At 42.8% G+C, this 17270-nt stretch overlaps 1 protein-coding gene across 1 annotated transcript in view; it reads left to right on the top strand.

Annotated features, from left to right (window-relative positions):
- Positions 1 to 7392: 7392 nt before the first annotated feature.
- The window catches only part of LOC129701133 (laminin subunit gamma-1-like), a 60868-nt gene continuing 50990 nt past the window's right edge, over positions 7393 to 17270 (top strand). Inside the window, exon 1 of the mRNA XM_055642145.1 lies at positions 7393 to 9553. Within this exon, the coding sequence (XP_055498120.1) occupies positions 9460 to 9553 (94 nt within the window). The 5' untranslated portion in view covers positions 7393 to 9459. The remainder of the gene's footprint in view (positions 9554 to 17270) is intronic.

The raw sequence follows: 17270 nt of genomic DNA, 5'->3' as shown, positions 1-17270 counted from the left end.
AAGTTGAGGTTCTTGTGCACAGATGCATCAAGCACATTTGTTCTCTGTATTCTCTCCGAGGATGAAGGAGGACTAGCCTGAATAGTTTCAAGATGAGGGTGATGAGATGAAGGTAACCTCTGGCCATGGGGCCTCACTAGTGCAGCACAATATTCCATGGTGGCAATGCTCTTGGATACCCAGACCACTACAATATTGTCAGCAATCATACATCTGGTAAATAATGACCTTCCAGCATGGTCTACATCGGTCAGGCCACAGAGTATAAAAACCGGGAAGTCATGTACAGCTGTATAAAATTCCAGTGAGGCCACTTTGGGAACACGGTGCACCCTTCTGGTCATCCCATCACGGCAAAGCTGTGGAAGGTTGGAAAGTGCAAAAAAGTTCACCAGAATGTTGCCTGGTTTAGTGGGTATTTAGGTTTAAACAGAGGTTGAAAGTCGAGGGGATATCTGAAGAAGCTTATAAAGTTAGAGGAGTCTTTTACTCAGGATGGAAATGTCAACTACGAAAAGGCACAGCTTTAAGATGACAGAGATAGTGTTTGAAGGATATTTACAAGGCAAGTTGTTTTACGCAGAGAGTAGCAAGCACCTGGAACTCACTACGGGGGGTTGGGGGGTGGAGGCATATACAACAGTAACATTTAATAGGAATTTAGACAGGGAATGGAGGAATATGGATAGGCAGATGGGATTGGTTTAATTTGGCATTGTGGTTGGTACAGACATTGTGGGCTGGAGGGCAGGAATCTGCGTTGTACTATTTTATTTTTGATGGGGTTCTGGGTGACAAGATTGGCAGGAGAGGGCAGCGTAACCAGAAGATAAACAGATAAAGAAATATAAATATAAAAACCACAAGAATGATTCCCTAGTTGTTACAGAAAACTCCACAGTTACACCAACTCCATTTTTTGGCTCCCAGGCTGAGTAATTAGACAATAGTATATTAAGTTAATTCAAGGTCACCCTCCGTAATTATTTTCCAGACTAACGTAGTGTTAGAGGATTAGTAGCGTATATCCATAAAGTGGGGTTGTAATTATGGCATCAGCGGTGTGAAGGATATTAAATGACTAAGGCAACCCTCATGCCAAAATAGGCTGGTAAACTACAAACCATTACAGCTCATGGTGAACATCACTTGTTCCTTTATTTACTAGATTTTATACAATTAAATACAGTTTTAATCGTCATTCTGTGGCTATTTCTCATCAAGGTGAGTGAGTGAATTTTATCCATCTACCTGAAATACAGACCAATGAAGAATATTATATTTAATGTAATGAAATGAGGATTGTTTTAGTCAGTGTGTTGTGAATCTGCCACAGATTGGCCACAGCCAATGTGGAATTCATTGCCACAGGTGGCTGTGGATATTTTTTTTAGATGGAGATTGACACATTCTTGATTAGTAAGGGGTTCAGGGGATATGGGCAGAAAACAGGAGAATGGGTTTGAGAGGGATATATAGATCAGCCATGATTGAACGGTGGGGTAGACCTGATGGGCCGAATGGCCTACTTCTGCTTCCAGAACTTATGCTCACATGCATTCAGCAGCAGCAAGTAAACATTTAAAAAACATTGTTATCAACCACACGGATAAGTTTAGTCTGGTATTATAGGACCACACCACAACTATCAGTGGAAAATGCTGCACTCAGGAAGTCTGGCAGCATCTATTTAAAAATAAACAAAGGTAATGCTTCACATTGCAGGCCCTTCATCTGATCTGGGACAGGGAGAGATGCAAAGGATGGTTTGATATTGCAGTGAGGATGTGTGGGGGGGGGGGGGGGGGGGGGGGGGGGGGGGGATGGATAGGGGGCTACTGACGGTGAACTGTTGGCAATCCCAGTGAGAAACAAATCTTTTTCAAGGTCAGCACTCCTGGAAGAGAAGTCTCACTGGCCTTGTTCACCTGCATGGATTCCCTATCCACCTCCTCCCCACACTCTCTGCAACTTAACACTAACTTGTTTTCTCTTATCACAGATACTGCCTGAAAAGTTTTATCCAGCATGTTTTATTTCTTTTCAGTTTTCCAGAATTGTTTCTTTTTACTTCTACAACGGAACAGTCTGACCTGAAGCTCCGTGGCAGTGATTTTGTTCTCACATGATCATAGGTGGGTCCTGACACTGGCTGACGACCTGTTAGTCACGTCCAAGTGTGTGAACACACCCTGGTTCCTTGGTGAGGTTGGGTCAGCGCCTGGAGCTTTGGCAATGGATCACAACTGAGCACTGATCTGATGACGGAAGATCTTGCCTCGGGGTGCCTTTTTAAAAAAAAGATGATGTATTATCGGAAAATGTTACCATACAGTGGAATCAAGGTTGATCAACAGAAGCGAGGCATTTTTTATACATGTGCCTTCTGGTTTGATACAGCATTCCTGTTATATTATATATTTACCATGTTATCTATGTACACCCAGGTGCGATATAGAACTAGCATTCAACCAGTAAAAGAGTAGGTTTAATCTCTATTCAGTGTCGTTAAAAGATCAAGGGCTACACATTTATGGTGTTAGCAGTTGCCAAACGGTGTACATAAACTGGGGCAAGAGATAAAAGATGGTTACACAGAAGATAGACGCAAAATGCTGGAGTACCTCAATGGGACAGGCAGCATCTCTGGAGAGAAGGAATGGGTGACGTTTTGGGTTGAGACCCTGACTTTTGGCTTGAGACCCTTCAAACTTTGTCAGATGGTCAGACGGGCCCATCAGCGATTGCACTACCTGAGGAAACTCAACCAGACCTCACTCCCTACCAACTTCCTCAGGACCTTTTACAGGGGCACAGTGTAGTCTGTACTGCATGAACACGTGGTACTCCAACTTTAACTGCTCAGACAGGAAGGCTCTGCAGAGGGTAGTGAGGGGAGCAGAGAGGGTCATTGGCGTCTCCCTACCCTCGGTACGAGAACTGTTCCAGAGCCGCTGTCTGAAAAAAGCTCTGAGAATAGCTAAGGGCAAACTGCACCCCCTCCACACACACCTGGATCTCCTGCCATCAGGCAGGAGATACCGTTGCATCAAAGCCCGGACAACCAGACTGCTAAACAGCTTCCTGCCACAGGCTGTGAGGCTGCTAAACAGTCACTCCACCTGATTCTGCTGCTTGCACTGACAATTTAATAACTCTGGCACTGTCTACTCAAATCAGCTGCCCTGGACATTTTAATGACTGTTTTTACTGTATTTTAATGTTGCTGTTTTACCTGCTTTTAACTATTTATACTGTTTCATCAGGGACTGGATTGTTTTTTATCGTTACTATGTGTGAAATGTTTAAGATTTATGTGCGATGCTCTGGTATTCCCTGGGAAACGTCTTCTCATTTGCACTGTACAATTGTTGCTTTGAAAGATGACAATAAAGATTGATTGATTGATTGATTGGTTGGTTGTCTGCTGCCAGGAAGGGGGGAGAAACACAAGTGTCCTGTGAGGGTTCAGCCTAAGTTCAGTAGTGATGTTCTCCATGGCCAAAGGAACAACCTAACCTGGTAAGCTGTGCAACTACATTCAAGGCATAAAGTAACCTGATGGAACATTTCTAAAGTCTGCACTGTTGAGAATTAAAGTAGGCCAACATTAGGCCATGAACAAGTTAATACATTTAAAGCCCTTTGGCTATTAAAAATGTGTCTAATGCACACTCACTTATGAAGTCTTCATTTACCTGGTGAGCTGTGCCTATTACTAAGCTGATAATGTTATGAATACACCCATTTCCAGTTAACCCAGTGCGGAATAGACATGACGCTAATTTGAGGAAATGATTTATAAGCAAGGGACATTGAAAGTATAAAGAACCAGTTAACATGGCAACCACCCTCATCCATCTTGTGTGCCATTTGTTTCATCAAAGCGATTTACAAAATGTATATCCTGATCATGAAAGGAAAGGGAAGTACCACAACATCTCTGCAAATGTCCTCTTTCTTATAGCTATTTAAACCTATTGATCTCTGCTAATGGTAAACACAAATTTGCTTTCATACGCTGAAGCAAATCCATCCAGTTAGGATACGTGATGGCAGAATAGGGAATCGGAATTTATAGTCTAATCTATCCATGCCAATTGTCACCTCAACATCATGTGTGTTTATGTTCCATAATCATTTTGAGCTAGTAGTACATTCATTTATCCACGCCCACTGCCCAATTGAATTAAGAAAGTGAGAGGGACCCTGACAAAGCTTTTTCGAGGGAGAGCATCTGAACAAACAGGGAAGTAACAACTGCACATTCAGTTATTGGTGGTAGAGTTGAGGAATGGAAGATAGGCCATAGTGTAGTTGGTGGAAAGGATACAGGTTGGGAGAAAGCATGCTCCAAACACAGACCTTGGTGTTGAGAGAGGCAAAGGGTGAGTGGAAGAACATGAAACATCAGATAAGAGGTTCGTGAATACCCACATGGGTATTTGACTTAGTTTTCAACGTAAGATTTGACGTAGGATTTGATGTATGTTTCTTGCTGTCTAGGTGTTCCAGAGATGCGTTTAGGGCCAGGGAGATGGCATCTGCTGTGACCTGTGGCAACAGGAGGAAAACTGTAGTTGATTAAGGCTGTTGGGAGGCTGTGATCCATCACATCATCAGTCATTTGAAACACATCATGGCAGTGGATGTCAGAGCCATTGGACAGTAGTCATTAAGGCACAAAATATCACCCTCCTTTGGCACTGCATTCGTAGGTGGGGACCTCAGAATGGGGTAGTGCGAGATTAAAGATGTCTGTGAATACTTCTGCCATTTGGTCAACACAGGTCCTGAAGTTGCTGTTGAGGACTCGCTCCAAGTCAATTGCCTTCTGCAGATTCACTCTCATTATTACTGGACACCCAGGATCTTCCACAGAAGCTGCTCAACTTCAATTTATGCCAAATAATGTGAATTCTCCCTCATCTCCATATTTAATCATTCTTCAAGAAAACTGTTTTGAATTATTCCAGAACTTCATTGCCTTCATTATTGACGCTAGCCTACTGCCCACCCAGCCCGAGGAAAATAGGATCATGTTGGTTTTGCCATATACTTCCCTGATTTATGATGTTTATTATCTCATTCCACTATTTTATGACTATCAGGAATTTTATAAACGCCTCCCACTTGAATCTATGGTGGTATTTGGGGCCTGTCTTTTCTTATCCGAATTCCACTTGGCACATGAGTAGTTTATGCAATAGCTTTTAACCTGATCATGTGGTTTGCAATACAGTTCACCGAGGTAGCAATATTCTTTTGATTTCTATTTACTTTGAATCCAATGGGCGGCATGGTGGCACAGCAGTAGAGTTGCAACCTTACAGTGCTTGCAGCGCGGAGACCCATGTTCGATCCTGCTTGTACAGAGTTTGTACGTTCTCCCCGTGACCGCGTGGGTTTTCTTTGAGATCTTCGATTTCCTCCCGCACTCCAAAGACGTACAGGCTTGTAGGTTAATTGGCTTGGTGTATGTGTAAATTGTCCCAAGTGTGTGTTGGATAGTATTAATATGTGGGGATCGCTGGTCAGTGCGGACTCGGTGGGCCGTCGGGCCTGTTTCCGCACTGTATCTCTAAACTAAACAATGGCTTGTTAACTCACTATCTTTTGGTTTTCACTACCACACGTGGAAAATTTCCACCTTCAAATGATCTAAACAATAAAAAAAATGACACAATGCATTTGGAACTGCTTTAGTCTTTGTTCACTAGAATTATTTGATAATTGCTATATGGAACAGGCATGAACTGAAAGAGAGGTCAAAAGATTATTTTTACATCCATTACGTACAGAGAGATACCTTGCCCTTAACAGTATGGGTAGAGAATTCATGGTGATTTTGTAAAAGAGTGATTTGTAAAATAACAGTTTAAAAAGCAGTGAAGACAGCACCTGTGAATGGGATTTAATCAATGGCTCCTTCAGGAGAGTTGGCACCAAGGCAGAAAGACTGAGTTGGCTCCTGTGATGTAACATTTCGTGCTTTTCTCTCCAACTCGCAGTGCTTAAGTAAACTAAACATCTGATATATTTTGAACTGATATAGAATGCTTTCAACATAACAAAACATTCCAAGGCATTTCCAGAGGAATGTACTCGGGCATATAACTAAACACCTCAAAACATTCAAAAGCTGAACCCACACCCGAGTGTGTTGCAATTGTGTTCTAGGATAAGTGATAATAGGAGCCAGAATAGAATAATTTAAGGGATACAAGTTCAAATCCCAACCTGGAATTTTGGACATTTGAATTTTGCCTAATAAAAATTTTCTAATGAATAAATATTAGGAAAGATGTCCAGTTGGAGAAAAAACAATTATTTGGCCCAGACAGTCACTTACGGATGGAAATTTGCTACGCTCACTTCATCTGGCCTAACCATTCATAGAGTTATAGAGTTATACAGCATAGAAACAGGTTCTTCAGCCAACTTGTGTTCAAGAAGGAACTGCAGATGCTGGAAGATCGAAGGTACACAAAAGCTGAACCCACACTCGAGTGTGTTGCAATTGCATCTAAGGAGTGATAAAGGAAATAGGCAGAGTAGTTTTAAGGGATACAAGAAATCCCTTCTTCAATTTTGGACATTTGAATTTGGGGGGGGGGGGGGGATAAAGGAAGGAAAGGTCCAGTTGGAGGAAAAACAATTATTTGGGCAGGGCAGGATGGGAGGGTGGGAGGACGCTCAGCATAGATGGTTATGGAAGGGTTATAGAGTTATACAGCATAGGGCTAGCTTCCTTGGAAAATTCAATGTTCAGCCCCCCTGCTGTCTCCTCCCATCCCCCAGCCCCAGGCGGAATATGAGGTGCTGTTGCCCCCTACAATTTCCGCTGTTGCTCACTCTGGCAATGCAGGAGACCCAGGACAGAGAGGTCGGATTGGGAATGGGAGGGGGAGTTGAAGTGCCAACTTTAGCCAACTTGTTGGGGTCAAGGAAAGAGCATTCACATCGTGGCCCTATTTCCACCAATCTCTCCACCACCAAGCACAAGAAGCACAAGAAGCGACGAGATGGACACCATTGTGTGCAGATGCCGAGAAGTGTGTTCAGCTCTGGCTGAACAACTTCTAATCTGGTGTTTGGACTTGATAAGAACAAGAAGCCAACTTGTTCATGCCGAAGAAGACATTGATCTGAGCAAGTCTTGTTTGCCTGCATTTGGCCCATATTCCTCAAAATATTTTCTATCCATGCACTGGTCCATATGACTTGTAAACATTGTAATTACACCAGCTTCTACAGCTTCCTCTGGCAGTTCCTTTCATTTACCCATCACCTCTTGGGTGAAAAAGTTGCCTCCAAGGCCCCTTTTAAATCTTTTCCCATCTTAAAAAAAAGCATTTGATAAGGTCCCACATAGGAGATTAGTGGGCAAAATTAGATCGCATGGGGCTAGGGTGCTGACATGGATAGAAAATTGGTTGGCAGACAGGAAACAAAGGGTAGGAATTAACTGGTCTCTTTCAGAATGGCAGGCAGTGACTAGTGGAGTACCGCAAAGCTCGGTGCTGGTACCACAGCTATTTACAATATATATTAATGATTTGGATGAAGGGATTTAAAGTAACATTAGCACATTTTTAGATGGCACAAAGCTGGGTGGCAGTATGAACTGTGAAGAGGATGCTATGAGGATGCAGGGTGACTTGGACAGGTTGGGTGAGTGGGCAGATGCATGGCAGATGCAGTTTCATGTGGATAAATGTGAGGTTACCCACTTTGGTGACAAAAACAGGAAGGCAGATTATTATCTAAATGGTGTCAAGTTGGGAAAAGGGGAAGCACAACGGAATCTGGGGGTCCTTGTTCATCAGTTACTGAAAGTAAGCTTGCAGGTACAGCAAGCAGTGAAGAAAGCGAATGGCATGTTGGCTTTCATAACAAGAGGAGTTGAGTAGAGGAGCAAAGAGATCCTCCTGCAGTAGTACAGGGCCCTAGTGAGACCACACCTGGAGTTTTGGGTGCAGTTTTGGTCTCCAAACTTGAGGAATGACATTTTTCCTATGGAGGGAGTGCAGCGTAGGTTCACATGGTTAATTCCCAGGATGGCGGGACTGTCATATGTTGATAGATTGGAGCGGCTGAGCTTGTATACTCTGGAATTTGGAAGGATGAGAGGGAATCTTATTGAAACGTATAAGATTATTAAGGGTTTGAACACGCTAGAGGCAGGAAACATGTTCCCAATGGGGGAGTCCAGAACCAGGAGCCATAGTTTAAGAATAAGTGGTAAGCTATTTAGAACGAAGATGAGGAAAACGTTTTTCACACAGAGAGTGGTGTGTGTGGAATTCTCTGCCTCAGAGGGCGATGGAGGCTGGTTCTCTGGATGCTTTCAAGAGAGAGTTAGATAGAGCTCTTAGCAGAGTTAAGGGATAAGGAGAGAAAGCAGGAACGGGGTACTGATTGTAGATGATCAGTTATGATCACATTGAATTGCGGTGTTGGCTCGAAGGGCCGAATGGCCTACTCCTGCACCTATTGTCTATTGTCACCTCAAAGCTATGTCCTCCTGTGACTGCAGTCCTATCTATCCTTTGGAATAGCCAAGTAATCACTTCAGCTTTGTTACTATACAAATGGATCACAATTTTCACCTCCTCAGGGCCATTAGGAATGGGCAATAAGATCTAGCATAACCAACAATGCCTACAAATAATAATTGACAAATAAACTTAGTACCACAGGGATAGGGAAGATACACTTTGGGGGATATTCCAATTCTACATCATGATATGATTGTCTGATATAGAGAGGACCAAATTCAATTGCAAAGACCCCTCTCCAGGTTTGTGTTCCTGTGCTGAAGAGGTTCCTAGGCAACATGAATCAGCGCTAAAGGATGATCAAAAATATTAGCTTGCTGAATGTATACAAACTCTCCTTCTTTGGCCAAAATCCAAATCCTGCCATAATGTAACACTGAAGTATTCCACTAAAAGTGCTAACTTAACATGTTTTCCCATTTACAGCTCAAATAGACCGCTAGGCAGCAAATCCATTTTTTGTAAAGTGAAGGATCACTCTAATCCATTGCCAATGCTCTTACTTTGCAAAAGGAACAAGAAAATCAATCTTTAACCAGCAGACGCAGGTGTGTGATAACACCGGAAGCAGTTTGCCTTAATAGGGATCTTTCACATGCTTGGCACCATTCCACAAATGACAGGCTGGGCAGGACAGGGCAGAATTTGATGTTGTGCAAGAGCTGAATTCTGATGTGAATGATGGAGCAAAGCCTGTCTGATGATAGAGGGCTGGGCTCTTGTTCATGTCTGAATCACATTAATCGCCATTTATTACTGGAGATTCTGAGATGTGTCACAATTAGTCAGGCAGAGAGGCAGTATAAGTTCTCTGGATAAACACCTTGCTGTACATTTCTCCTCCTGCAATAATCAACGCCAGTGAAACTGTTGTCTGGACTGAACTCCTCAGTTGAAAATGAATGCATTCTTGTTACTGAGTGGTTGTAGCTTTATTTTTACATTGTCCTATGTCTCTGGAACCTACGTTTGGGATGGTAGAAGATACATAGGTAGGTCTCGACTTATTTCTCATTGGTTGGAACAAATTAGCAAGAATCTTAACGTTTAAGTGAACTACAGATGTTTAATTTACATAAATTACAGATATTGTGCTGTTTTCAAGCGGAACTGGTTATATAAGATATGAAAGTTATGCATCAAGTTATTACATGTATTGTCTGATAGGTAGATTATAAGTTGTGTAGCCTTTTTTACCACTTAACATTTTAAAGAATATTACGTCCTAATGTCAATTTTGACCTTTTAATCACAAGTAAATTACAAAGAAAATGGATGAAATTGCTTAGGGTAAAATGTATCTTCATTTGTTGTTCGTGATATTTATATATATATATATATATATATGCATAAATTGGCTCCAGGGAGCATAGGCCATTGTCAAATGTCATCCACCTCACTCGGTTATTGGCAGTTCTTTCGAGATCTCCCCAGTTGTATAATGGATATATGCAACTGGGGAGTGGGCTCAACAAGGGAGACCTTAGAAGAACTGCCAACAACCGAGTGAGGTGGAGGACATTTGTCAACAGCCTGTGCTCCCTAGAGGAGCAAACAGGGGCGGCCTTAGGAGGTGCGGGGCCCAATTGGGAACATTTTTGGTGAGCCCCAGGTTCCCAGCCAAGGACTGTAGAATCATAGAAATACAAATAAAGTCTATTATAGACTTTATATCTCTATGGTAGAATGGAAAGTAATCAAAATGTGCGCTTAAAAAGTGCCTGCGGGTTAATGGACCAAACAGATCTAAGCTATATTTTAATATAACATTTTAAGCCTACAAGTAACAAACAAAATGTGTAGATCACCTCTGAAAAGTACATAGAGAGTAGATTACTCTAGCGCGGGGCCCACTTAGGCGCGGGGCCCAATTGGGAGCAATTGGTCCAATTGGCATAAGGCCGGCCCTGGGAGCAAAAGGCTTAAGAAGTAAGAAGAAGATATATGCATATACAACTTGGAAGTAAATGTAGATGGGGTGGTTAGTTAAATAATAACTATTTGCAAGGAACTGGGCTATTTAGGGACAGTCAACATGGCTTTGCACCCAGCAGGCCATGTTTTACTAACTTGATCAAGTTTTTGAAGAGGTGACAAAGGTGATCGATGAGGGTGGGACAGTGGATATTGTCTACGTAGATTTTAGTGTGAGATCCAGAAGATTAGGATGCATGGAGACTTGGTTGTATGGATTCTGAACCAGCTTACTCATTGAAGACGGGGGGTTGCGGTGGCGGAAGGACGTTATTCTCGCTTATTCCAGCGGAATAAAGATCAGCGACAGAAAAGGGCAGATAAATGGCAGATGACATTTACTCCGAGCAACTGTGAAATGTTGCGCTAGGAGATTGAATGTAACGGGAATGTATACAAATAACGGCGAGATTATTAACAGTGTTGATGTTCAGAAGGATCCTGGGGTCCAAGTTCATGGCTCTCTGAAATTGGCAACACAAGTAGATGCATTGGAAAAGAAGGCTTAATGTATGCTTCCCTTCATTGGTCAGGCCTTCGAGTATCGAAGTCATGTTGCAGCTCTATAAGACTTTGGTTAGGTCGCATCTGGAGCATTGCACGCATTTCTGATTGCCCCATTATAAGAATGGTGTGGAGACTTTAGAGAGGATGCAGAAGAGGTTTACTGAACTGCTGTCTAGATTACAGGAGATAAGGTGAATTTGAATAGACTTGAATTGTTTTTTCCGGAGCTTTGGAGGCTGTGAGGAGACCTGATAGAAGTATGTAACATTATGAGTGGCATTGTTAGGCCAGTCAGTACCTTTTTCCCATAGTGGAAATGTCAAAAACCAGAGGGCATCGCTTTAATGTGAGAAGTATAACGTTTAAAGGGAATCTACAGGGGAAATCGTTTACAAATGGAATGAAGGTGCCTGGAACATGCTGCCAGGAGTGGTGGTGGAAGCACTATGATAGTGCCATTGAATTACGTGAAGGCATGGGAGATTAATTTAACTTAGCATCATGTGTGGCACAGACATTGTACCTGTTCCTGTGCTGTACTGTTCTATGTTCTATACAACTTCAAGAGAAGTAACCTTGCTGTTCTTTCAATTATTAAATGAAGTTGTGTAGAATTGAAAACGACAAGCTCTGATATTAATTCAACCCACAGTTTGAAAGGGGTGGTTAAAGTAATGGCCATTTATTTATTTGAACTATGTACACTGTGGACTCCTGTCTGTCCATAGTTTAACTATGGGTGCTTCATGATATCAATGCTTCACAGATAGGCAGATACCTTTTGAGTGTATATACTGTAAACCCAGCCGTTATACACCAAGAACCAACTCCATTGCAAAAACAACAAGTTCAATCCATTGCTGGATTTCGAAGTACACAATTGTGGGTCAAAGCAATCGATCCCATATTTAATGACGCATTCACATTCGTGAAGTGTATTTTGTGTCTCCCTTTTATTGCCTTGTTCACCTCACTAAGCTCTGCCTGCATGTCCCAGGTGATGTTATTACATTTCAGTAATATCCCCTATCCTGCCAGAGTGCTATTATTATGCCTCACCTTGATAGAGGAATGGTTGGAGCAGCAGCAGTTGTGGCTAGTGGAAGATGGCAAGTGCAGACACTCCCTTGGGAGGTCTAAGCAAATTTATAGGATTCATTGACAAAGAGTCCTCCTCTTCAACCCACCTGACATACCTCAATGCTGAATCATCAGGATATAATCAAAGCCAGGCTGGATCATTAATGTGATGATGCAGCAGAGATTCAGGAAACTGGAAACAAATGGGGCTTCCAAGAACATCTCGGTTACCAGCACCTCAGCAGTGCACAGCTCAGACTCACTGTATAGACAGCCACAGCCAGAAACACATTGGACAACGGGAAGGTGAGGACAAGGCAAAAATATGACCGCCTTCCCAATATCCCATGTCAAGGTATATGAGAGATTATCTGAAGAAGGGTCTCGACCCGAAACATCACCCATTCCTTTACTCCAGAGATGCTGCCTGTCCTGCTGAGTTACTCCAGCTTTTTGTGTCTATCTTCAGTTTAAACCAGCATCTGCAGATGCTTCCTACTCATGAGAGATTATCTCATGAACCTTGACCCTGGTGATCTGCTCATTCTCCTGCCACTGATAATTTAAACAAACCTGCTTGGATTAACATTCCTGGTAACAGTCCTCACTGTTCCCTTGATTCTATATCAGAGCCCTGCAACAATGTGGGAATGCTGGATATGTTTAAAGATGCACGAGGGTGATAGCTATTGAGATGGCTGCCTGTTTCAGATGCTCATCTCAGAGGGATGGGGGATTCTGATCTGTAATATTTGACGTCAACCATTTAAGCAGAATGGGTTTAGATCAAAATAGAGTCTTCAACCCACCTGGGGACTTATTTTAAATACATGATGGGATGAGCATTGTTAAAATGACTTAGTGCAGCAGAATGGTCGGCAGAATGGAACAGCATGGCTGGGTGCATTATCGGCATCATGGGAAAGGCTGAAGGCACCACCTACATGCCATCATCTTATTGTTACTGAATCTTGCCAATCTGGCACCAGACCAAATTTCAGAGCAAACGTTTGATATTTTGTAGAATAATCAGACGGTTTTTTTTAAGTGTGTTGGAGTAGCTGCTAACATTGATGCCTCTGAGCTAAGCAGAACAATCACAATTCCCCATGGCGTGCTTCAGAAATGGTCAATTATAGATGTGACAGCTATCCCCCCCACCAAGTAATGCCATGTGCTCCATTTCTGGACCGTTTGGGTGAGCTACCAAGAGGAAAACTATAATTCAACATGGAGGTTTCTAGGAAGATGAACAGAATCAGAGAAAACCTTATCTTGAGAAGTTGCAATTAAGACAACTGCTTTCTAACAGTCATTTCACCCTTCCTTGCTGGTTGGTGAATAATGGGACATGAAGTGATGAACTAAGGCTGAATTGCCAACATGTTGGGCTAGAATGTCTTTCCATCCCCTCTCATGCCTCACACCTGGCTGTGAGTGTTGCAAATTGTGCCACAGGATGAAACCTTGTCTTTCCTACTGAATTCCTGCATTTCATCAGTTTCTCCATCCAGCAAAACCCTCACAGCAACAGTCTTACTGGGATGGAGGAGCTAATATTGCTACCATTACAAAGCATGTTCCCTTAAAAGTCTATTTCCTAACCTAGCAGGCCATCCTGCTTTTCAAAATTCTTTTATCATTGAAGAATGCTCTGGAAGAAGGGAATAAACATTTCCTCACTGGAAATCTGACCTGGAGGACATTTTACAAACGCCGCCAGAGGGGCTATAACCTACATTATGAATCTTAATGTTGAGAATGCTACTGTAGTGTATTTTGATCAAATCTTGATGCCTCAAGCGTAATCAAATCCTCTATAGATTGAAAACTTGAACAGCAGGGGGTGAGAAGATATAAGAGGGACAAGTCTATTGATGTCTAAAACCTGATCTCTCAATAAATGAGGAAATATCCAGGGGTCGTTTGAAGGGAACTTCAAATGTCATTCGGAGATTTCAATCTTGGTTTGGACAAACCAAATTGGCAAGGAGAAGAAGAATTTGTGGAGTGCATTATGGTTTGCTTCTCACAGCAGTGTGTAACGGAACCTACCCAGGAAAAGGTTATTTAAATTTGACAACAATTTGTGATTAAAGTTCATTGGGCAGGTTGTCACCACTATACAATAACATTCTAGATGCATTTTGAGGGATATCACGAAAGAATCAAAACCACTGTCTTTAACTTAAATAGTGGCAATTATAATGGTATGAAAGAGAAGTTGTCCAGGGTGGAATTGGAACATAGGCTAAACGTCAGGTTAGTGGAGGAACAGTGTGTAGATATTCATACACAAAGGAGGTCAAGGTTTGATTGCAAATGTTAATAGTTGGCCCGAAGATTGGGAAGTGTTTAGGATCCCACAGCAAAAGGCTAAAAATGACCATCAGAAGGGAGAAATTTGACTGAGAGAAAATGTAGGTATTATTAAAACAACACTTGGAAATTCCATGGATGCACAGATAGGAAGAAGACAGCTAAGATGGATGTGGGAATATTTGGAGAACAAGGCTGTTTAATTAATAGCAGGAAACAAATAGCAGAGCGGCACAGTGGCGCAGCGGTAGAGTTGCTGCCTTACAGTGCCAGAGACCCATGTTCAATCCTGGCTATGGGTGCTGTCTATACGGAGTTTGTAGGTTCTCCCCGTGACCGCATGGGTTTTCTCCGTGAACTTTGGTTTCCTCCCACACTCCAAAGACGTATAGGTTTGTATGTTAATTGGCTTGGTATAAATGTAAAAATTGTCCCTGGTGTAGTGTTGATGTGAGGGGATCACTGGTCGGTGCAGACGGTGCACGTTTTCATTTTTTAGTAAGCTTCTGTTACCAATATTGCTGTGCTGAATACTGATGCTGATTTTAAAAGGCAATGTATTATTTTAAAATCACATAATAGCAAATCAACGTTTACCGCCAGGTCAGAAATCGCAAAATGTTTACTGTTCCTCCCTGTTTTTTTTTAAAGTTACTCCCTTGTATGGTGACATGCCTAATGATATAGATATCAGGCATCCAATGCACCACAGCAGTTCCAGACAAAATAAAAAAAACTATTCGGTGATTTGGAGCTCAGTAAATAACATTTCTCTTCACTTACCTCAGCATTGGTCAGTAACCACTGGGTTGATTCCACCCAGACACATACCAGTCGAATGTTTCAAGCTGAGTCAGTGTTAACTTCATAGCAACCTGCGGTGAGCACCTGAAAGGTGTTCTCTAAATAATGCAACGCATCAATTGCTTAAAGGAAGTAGATCCAAAGACAAGAAGCCACCCGTACATAAGCTGTAAGGATATGTGCATGTTGTTTAAAATCTATGATTGTCCTTTAAACAATTTGCTATTTATATACCCTCAGAAGGTACCCTTCCTCCAATTTTGTAAACATGACTACAGTTCAATCTTCTGTAACAGTGGCTTGACAGAAAATTGAGTGCATAGAGATGGTTGAGAAACAAATCAGCTGCTAAATGGAGACACAAAGGGCAGTGAATAGCCTATTTATGTTCCTCTAAAAAGGCTGGCATTTATATAGTTTGTGTTTGAGTTTAGTTTATTGTTACGTGTACTGAGGTCAGGTAGGTTAAGGCGGACTATATGCTCCTATCACTTGAAAATTATCCTTTTCCTTGGACATCACTTTTAATGACCTGGTGCGGAAGTGGGCAACTACTTCATTTCAATAGGGATAAGTCAAAGTCAAAGTCAATTTTATTCGTCACATGCACCCGGAGGTGCAGTGAAATAAATTTGCCAGCAGCGATACACTTAAAAAGAACTCACAATACACAATAAGATTTAACACAAACATCCACCACAGCATTCTTCACTGTGGTGGAAGGCACAAAGTTCAGCCAGTCCTCCTCCTTTGTTCACCCGTGGTCGGGGCCATAAACCCTCCGTAGTCGCTGCTACGGACGGCCGGAGGTACAGGCCCTCTTGTCGGGATGATTTGAAACTCCGATGTCGGGATGGTCAAACGCATTCTGCGGCTTGGAGGTCCTGAATCGGCGCTTTCTTACCCGAGACCGCGGCTTCAGGATGTTATAGGCTGCAGGCCGGCGGTCGGAGCTCTTCTCCGGCGATCCGCAGTGAGGGATCCCAGGCTCCAGATGGTAAGTCCACGCAACGCCCATGGCTAGAAGCTCCGCAGACCACAGCCCCATGATGCCAAAGTCACCAGGCCAGCGATCGGAGCACTCCCCTCTGGTGACCCCCGGCAAGGGATCGCCCCGCTCTGCGATGGAAAGTCCACACTGCGCCCGCTGCTGAATCTCCGCAGACCACGGCATCAGGATGTAACAGTCCGCGGGCCAGTGATCGGAGCACTCCTCTCTGGCGACCCCCGGCAAGGGTTCTCCCGCTCCGTGGGAAGTTCACGCTGCGCCTGCTGTCCATGCTCAGGGCCCGACTCCGGGAAAGGCCGTTCCAATCCATGGTGTTAGGCCGCGAGGGAAGCGACATGGAAAAAAGTTGCCTCTCCGTGGAGAAGGCGACCGAAAGCGGTTCCCCCCTATCCCCGCCCCACCACCCCCCACACAAGTCATACCGAGAGACACTAAAACAGACATTTGGACACACTAAAAAACCCCAAAAAAGTCAAAATAACGGACACGCTGCTGGCAGGGCAGCCGACTCGCAGCTCCCCCAACCAACCGAGTTGGAGATTGGAATAGGGAAATCTATTTTTTTTAATGAATTTGTTTGACTGTAATGATTTCAGGATGGTGGGGGAGTGGGTAGAGACATTGTTGAGATGGGTACAATCACAGCTAATGTAACAACCCAGCTATGCATCATTATGCGTGTCAGGACTCAGTGTTTCTGATTTTGCTGTACATTTGTTAAATAATTTAATGCCTGGTCTTATCTGCGACTGTTTTTATTCCATTTTAAACCAAGTCGTTTTTATAAGGGCACAGAACTTAAGACAACCATTTTACACATGAAATCCCATGCTGAAATACTTATGATTGATGAAAGCAACAAATCACTTCCCTAATTGCTTATCCATGAAGAGGTACAATACAATACAATACAATACGGTTTTATTCGTCACATTGCACATAAAGTGCAAGTAAAATGAATTTGTCAGCAGCAGTACAACGAGAAAAAACACACAATACCCAATAAACATTTAACA

The sequence above is a fragment of the Leucoraja erinacea genome, chromosome 10 (genome assembly GCF_028641065.1).
Source record: "Leucoraja erinacea ecotype New England chromosome 10, Leri_hhj_1, whole genome shotgun sequence".
Classification (NCBI taxonomy): domain Eukaryota; kingdom Metazoa; phylum Chordata; class Chondrichthyes; order Rajiformes; family Rajidae; genus Leucoraja; species Leucoraja erinaceus.
Note: the sequence above shows the minus strand (reverse complement) of the source record. Positions and strands in the feature narration are given on the sequence as shown.